General features: G+C 38.6%; 1 protein-coding gene across 1 annotated transcript in view; it reads left to right on the plus strand.

Annotated features, from left to right (window-relative positions):
- The window catches only part of LOC139728307 (uncharacterized), a 31,570-nt gene extending 24,507 nt beyond the window's left edge, over nucleotides 1-7,063 (plus strand). The window contains exons 4-9 of the mRNA XM_071639256.1: nucleotides 1,335-1,400; nucleotides 2,019-2,495; nucleotides 3,428-3,531; nucleotides 4,256-4,435; nucleotides 5,502-5,650; nucleotides 7,014-7,063. Coding sequence (XP_071495357.1) covers nucleotides 1,335-1,400; nucleotides 2,019-2,495; nucleotides 3,428-3,531; nucleotides 4,256-4,435; nucleotides 5,502-5,650; nucleotides 7,014-7,063 — 1,026 coding nt within the window. The remainder of the gene's footprint in view (nucleotides 1-1,334; nucleotides 1,401-2,018; nucleotides 2,496-3,427; nucleotides 3,532-4,255; nucleotides 4,436-5,501; nucleotides 5,651-7,013) is intronic.
- Nucleotides 7,064-7,501: the final 438 nt, after the last annotated feature.

The raw sequence follows: 7,501 nt of genomic DNA on the forward strand, positions 1-7,501 counted from the left end.
AAAATGCTACTCCTTTGCCATTTCTAACCCGATTTCGATTCCGTTTGCTTTATGTGATGGCACTAGGTGAGGGCTTCAAAACTTCTACACAGAATTTTGACCTTTGACTTCTTTGACCTTTGACCTTGATTTTTGACCTACAGTATATTGTACATTGGCTACAAAATGCTACTCCTTCGCCATTTCTAACCCGATTTCGATTCCGTTTGCTTTATGTGATGGCACTAGGTGAGGGCTTCAAAACTTCTACACAGAATTTTGACCTTTGACTTCTTTGACCTTTGACCTTGATTTTTGACCTATATTGTACATTGGCTACAAAATGCTACTCCTTCGCCATTTCTAACCCGATTTCGATTCCGTTTGCTTTATGTGATGGCACTAGGTGAGGGCTTCAAAACTTCTACACAGAATATTGACCTTTGACTTCTTTGACCTTTGACCTTGATTTTTGACCTTATTTGTACATTGGCTACAAAATGCTACTCCTTCGCCATTTCTAACCCGATTTCGATTCCGTTTGCTTTATGTGATGGCACTAGGTGAGGGCTTCAAAACTTCTACACAGAATTTTGACCTTTGACTTCTTTGACCTTTGACCTTGATTTTTGACCTATATTGTACATTGGCTACAAAATGCTACTCCTTCGCCATTTCTAACCCGATTTCGATTCCGTTTGCTTTATGTGATGGCACTAGGTGAGGGCTTCAAAACTTCTACACAGAATTTTGACCTTTGACTTCTTTGACCTTTGACCTTGATTTTTGACCTATATTGTACATTGGCTACAAAATGCTACTCCTTCGCCATTTCTAACCCGATTTCGATTCCGTTTGCTTTTTGTGCTGGCACTAGGTGAGGGCTTCAAAACTTCTACACAGAATTTTGACCTTTGACTTCTTTGACCTTTGACCTTGATTTTTTACCGATATTGTACATTTTGCTACTAAATGCTACTTCCGGCGGGGACATATTTTACGCACCGCGTAATTTCTACTTTTCCTTGTTTTTTTTATAAACAAGAAAAGGAGTGAACTATCATCATAAATGTCCACCTCTTGATTTTCACAAAATCATACTAAATGTCAATGTACTTGTATGTGATGTTTTCCTCTCCTGTTCTGTTTCAATGCTTAAAATCAAGCAACATAGCAGTGTAAACAAATACCGGTATTCCTGACATTTTCAACAGTTTCATACTGAAATGTTCATAACTTATACACGAGAGATATCTCTTATACATAAGGGACTTCCGTACCCAGCCATTTTACAGCACTCCTGAATGATACTTCTCAAATTCCTTCATCTGTAACTTGTCTCTTCCCACCGACAGGGAGATGGTGGTGGTGTTCCAGGAGGTTTTTGGGGTCAGTCGTACACCAGAGATAAACCAGCCTCAGTAAGATCTCCAGCATGTCCTTTTAATTTGTTGAATCATCCAGGTTTGACATTTTATCCTGGGTTCTATGATGGTCATGTTTTTATGTAGAAAGGAAATGAATGAATGCTCAGTCTGACAAAGTAAAGTCCTTTATTTGTCAAACATTCACAGGGGGCCCGTTTCGTAAAACTTGTCATCAGTGACAAGTTGTCATAGATGTGACAAGCTACTGAAATCCTTGCATCTGATTGGCTGAGAGCAAATTTGTCATAGAAATGTGGCAGTTGTCACTGATAACAAGTTTTATGAAACGGGCCCCATATATTCCGTATGTTTTATATCTCAGGATGTCTTTAGAGAAACTTGTTAACAATTTTGAGTACTTTGATACCAAGAGGGCTGCCTTTTCATGTCATCCTGCCATTCTAATATTTGACACATTCTTTTTTAGTGAATGAATTTTGGCACAATACTGTAATCATACTATTAATGATACATGTAATGCATCAGAAAGCAATGTAAGATACTTTGTAATCATTGTCTGACATATGTTTCTGTCCAGTATGACTAAAAAGTTTTAAAATGTAACTATCACTTGATGTTAACCATCTGTAATAAATAATGTTAATTTTGTAGGTAGTAGAGACCGAGAAAATATATGAAGCTGATCATGGTTTAGACATGGACCATCCTAAGGCAACCATAGCTGCATCCACCAGCCACCATGTGCCCCAAGAACCAGTAGAAGAGGCGATCTACAGCGACACCTCCAACAATCTACCAGACCGGGAAGATGCCTTCGCAACAGAGAAACTGTACGAGGAGGCTGGGATTGAAAGACCAAAGCGAGTGACCTTCGTACCCGGCCTCACAGGGTCTCCCCAGCTCCCAGGCAAGGTATTGGGTAGCGGAGGGGGAGACTATGTCCAAGGAGTTTCGGCAGAGGATGAGGAATTAGGAAGGACATTTCAAAGGTTATCCACAGGGCCAATGCCTATGGAGGGGCAGGGAGAAGATGGGGTCAAAGTTGATCCCAGCGTATGTGAGCGGCTCAAGGTCCACGGGGTAGCTGAGGTCAACCCTGGGATTGTTGCTGAAGAGCACAGGAAACAGGTTGGTATGTGGAGAATTTGAAGGAAGACCGCACAAGTATACAAACACAGTTCTAATGAAATTCGTGTAACAATAAAGTAAAAATTCAGGTCCCAAAATTATTATCTGCATATTTTTATATACTTAAGTGTTAAGCTATGGAAAAATTTTGACGAAACAAAATAAATCTGCCAGTCTCGAGAACTTTGTTGTATTAAACTGGAGTAGCCCGTACTATTGTGGCTCTTCGCAGAGGCACTTTGAAACTGACAATGCATGTTTACGTAGGCTTGCTGTGTTGTATTTTGTTTAAATCGACTGGATTATTATTTTTAATGTGTCATGTGCCTTATGACTTTAGACTAAAAGTACAGCACAGCACCACAAAGAGGGAAGGGTTGAGGAGCCCTCTGTTGTGGTTTATAACTGAGACATGAACCTAAGCAATACTGAAGCTTCTGGCAAACTATTTTCAGTGTGTTAAACAGAAGAAATCTCTTTTGCTTTGTTCAGAATCATGTGTAAATTAATCTGCCATGCATCTGCCTTGAGATGGTGATTTGCAAAACAGAGAATTTGGCATAAAATTGTCATGGATTCACAGACAGTGGTATACATTAACTCTTTGTTCATGAATTTCAGAACTTTGCTTTCAATGGCAGCTATATTTTCCAGAGCCTGGCCAACACAACAAAATTCTCCATGAAAGACTCCTTCAGTATCAGACTCTGAAAATTGAATGTTTAGTTGATTTCTTGCAATTCTAATCTCCAAAATCAAAATGTATCTTGATGAAAATTTTCCATGATAGACTCCTCCAGTGTTTAACACTGAAGATTGAACTTTTATAAGTTGATTTCTAGCAACACTGCCCATAACCTCAAAGATTTTTTGATGCAAGCATTGTATGGTCGCTGCATTACTATCTTTTCTTCCTATTTTGCCCATCTCAGCTGGGTGTCCAGTTCTCCATGTACCGCAGGCTGTACATGGACATAGAACGAGAGCAGGTTAGGGAGAAACAGAGGAAGAGAACTCACCACAGAAAGATCCAACAGTAAGTCATCACTGGTTTTGTTTCTAGACTCACGCTCTCTCTCTCTGCCTGAAAAGAATAGACTCGTGTTTTATAGGACCATGTGCTAAACTTTCATTTGTGGATGAAGTAATTATGATCAACAGGTGGGCTTCAATCAAGAAAGCTGCAATTAATATAATTTCTGTCTTGTTCAATTTCCAATATTGGCAAAAAACAAAAAAAAAATCCCTCCCCCCCCCAAAAAAAAGATCTTAACTTTAGCTTTGTTTAGACAGTTATATGAAAATTTGTGACTTCAATATCATGTTTTCCACTGGAGTATTAAAATTAAACATTCAAATATCAAATGCTTTTTATGAAATTTATAAGTTTGTAATTGAATGTTGATATCCTACACATAACTGGGCACAAATACCAGTGGAGAGATTGTACTTGATACGTATGTGGCAAGTAACCACGACTTGCTAAATTTTGCCTCATCCAGATGCTGAAAGGAAGGTACAAGTTCGCATTTTGCATTGTAAAGAAGGAGAACAAAGGAACCATAGGACTAACACATTTATTTGTCATTTTCCAGGACTTCAAGGTTGTTTACAAAGAACATGTAAATCAGCAATTTGCCAAAATGGAAGTGCATGAAGTGCGTGAACAGACAGAAAGAAATATGTGGAGAAAGCTCCCTTTTCTGCAATTTCCTCAATCCAGTAGTGGTTAATCTTTTCTCTTCCCTGTCACCTCCTAGACTGAAAAGGGAAAAGGAGCAGGAGCGATTGGAGGTGGAAAGAAGAGCCCAACTCATGACGGAGCCAACCCACTTCATTGGAGAGTCTGAAGCCAAGGCTAAGGAGAGGGAGAATGCCGAAGCTGAGGAGATCAAGAAAATCCAGAGGCAGCTCCGGCAGAAGAATAAAGAAACAAAAAGGTATTTGATTTCAAATCAGGACAGATGTTGTACTTGTCTAGAGATCCGGTATTGGGAAATTGAATACAAATTTTCTTCTAGTGTGTTGATTTACTTCCTGTTTTACTTTTTCTTTGAAAAAAAAGAATGTTTGTATGAATATTCATTTATGCTTCTAGAAATTCTGCTGTGTAACACTGAATTGAGGCTGTCGTTCATGGATGGAAAATCACAAATACCATCTAGTATCGCAGTTTGTATACTTTGCATTGTTATTATGTAACACTCCATGATTGAGGAGGAGTTAAGCTTATCATACAATTCAATGCCATCTAATGTCTCTTTTTTGTCATGCTATTGAAAGCATGTTGGTTCCATGGAGAATGAGGATGGATAAATGATTCGTATGTTTTTCTGTGAAGAGTCTTCCACAGTGCTTTGCAGGAAACCAGAAGTACAAATTAGGGGCTTGTAATCTGCAGTTAAATTGCTTCTGAGGACACAATGAAGACCTACTTGCGACATTAGCTTTTTTCTTTTGATCTTCCTTTTGCTAGAAACAGCCCCATAGAAACAACAACAACAAAGCATTCAAACATATTATCATTATCTTTTTTTATATAACCTAGGGTGCTGGTGACTTGTTGTGAAGTCAGAATCATTTATGGAATCAGCCATAATGAAAGATAAAGTAAACAAGCAGATATTCAGGGCAAATGTGACCTGCTACAACAAAAGGATCCTAAAGTCGCTGACGGATGAGCCAAGAAAATCGAGTTTGAAGTCAGATCACCAAAATCTGACAAATGTTCGGATTTCTGTTTTTACATAATTTTGTAGTCTAATGTATCTTCTATCATCTGCCGAAATTTCGAAGCTAAATGATCAAAGGAAATGCCTGAAAATAGCATTTTTCTGGGCAGTGCTCGGCTCGCCCGTCAGCGACTTTAGGATCCTTTTGTTGTAGCGGGTCACAAATGTTAAGTGCTGTTAACTAAGATTACTGATTGAGTGTGTGCAATCAAGTGAGAGATTCAGAATGTCATCACTGTTTTGAGTCTGACGCCCTCTATGTCCCGCCTGTCAGGTTCATCCGTGCCCTGCGAGCCGTGATGAGGGAACGCATCACCTTGCTTGGGGTCACCCCGCCCCCTCTCTGCGCCTGTGGGCCCACCGTGTGGGACGCCAACCCCGACACGTGTGCCAACAACTGTGTCTTTTACAAGAACCCTAAAGGTAAATTTGGTTCATGCCTGAGAATAGAAAATAATTATAGTCATCATCATCATTGTTACACACCATCCATTTACAGGGGGAGAAGCAAAGTCACATTATGCAACCCAAAAATGATATGTACTGCAGACATAAAAGTGTAACTGATATCTGTATAAAGAGATAATACATATACTGAGGGAAAGATGAAAAACACACTGGCACCTCGTTTTTTTTTTTTATTGAATCATTTCTTTATTCAAGAAAATGTTTATACATAACCAGGTCAATTATCCCTTTAGATAATTGCAGGTATGCGTCGAAAGTTACAAATCACAATTTTAAGAACATACAATACAAATGATATCCTTGAGATTAATGCGCCAGTATCAACAATAGTATTTAACGCTAGCAATCATTATAACATTTATATCAATTCTGTAAAAAAGGAAAAAAAAAAGAAAAAAATATATATATATATCGGACATTTATGGAAACTTTATACTCCGGACGGACCAATAAACGGTCGATGTTCTGCACCTTTTTTTTTTTCTGATTTCGTTTTATACAAAATCAAAAACTTCATTAACTTTCCCATTGAGAAAATATCCATGGTCCTACAATAGAAACTGTAGTGGGCCTTCTTTCAGTGTAATCTAATTCCATATTACATATACCAATATAGAATATTTCATTTATACGCTACTAATTAACAAACTTTACCATTTTGCATGCTGTAGGGAAAGCCCATGAACTGAGATTGAGAGTTGGATTCTGATAAATGTGTATCTATATATATATATACTTTTTTTTTTCTTTTTTTTTTGGTGGTGACGTTTAATCGTCTGCATAAAGGGTATTGATGACCTTGTGTCCGTTGATGACATAACCATGCTTACATAAAAAAAAAAAAAAAAAAAAAAAATATTCCAGGAGAGGGTTAAAACGAAGAAGAAATATAACTGGGGATGGAGGGTTGCCTTGAACGGTACGTTCCCACAAAGGGCCTGAAACATATCTCTAAAGCCTGCTGTACAATCAATGTTGGACATAGCAAGATACCTAATATGAAGAGGTAATTATGGAAGTTCCATTCCTCCTCTTTTCTGTCCTTGATATATCGAGATACCCGTTATTTTGAGTCAATTTCACTGGTCCCACACAGCTCGTTCCATCATAACAGTGTTCTGCTATACATGTACAACCATAGGCTTGACATTGTCTATACGAATAGGATCCTCCAAACTATATTGAAACAAAGACTATTCATGACTATGCACAGTCTTCTCGGCTGTCTTACAAATATGGTTTTATGGAAATCTGTGTGTACAGTATACAAAGTAAGCCTCATTTCTGACCTCTCTCATGATCCTTTTCCTAATTTCAGCGTATGCAAAAGCCCTGGCATCGGTCTTGTCTCTCACTGACACCAACTGAAGAAAAAAAGAATATCATCTACCAACGCATCCTCAACCAACTCACAGACATCCCTCATTCCAATCTACTTCCAGTAACAACATCAAACTGTGGACACTCAACAGCTTCAAGTACCCTTTGCAAGAACCCTACTCTACCAGAAATCATTCTTTCCTGACCCCATTAGGCTTTGGAACTCTCTGCCAGAAGCCCTCATCAAATTAATGTACCTCTGCTGACAGTTTCAGGCAGGAGGTACAGAAACTCAAGCTGCGATAGAAGGGGAATGCTGTTTTGAAGCTGCACTTAGTTTACGTATCATGCAGTTATTTTATATGGTACTGTACATAAACCACATCAGACCTGCCAGACAGTGCAAAAGTGCACCTGTCCAGATGATGGACTGCACTTACTTGGAAGGAGAAGAAGAAGAAGAAGAAGAAGAAGAAGAAGAGGAAG

Source organism: Diadema antillarum, unplaced genomic scaffold, assembly GCF_040938485.1.
Source record: "Diadema antillarum isolate AM-2024a unplaced genomic scaffold, OU_Dant_1.0 seq00000172_RagTag, whole genome shotgun sequence".
Taxonomy (NCBI): domain Eukaryota; kingdom Metazoa; phylum Echinodermata; class Echinoidea; order Diadematoida; family Diadematidae; genus Diadema; species Diadema antillarum.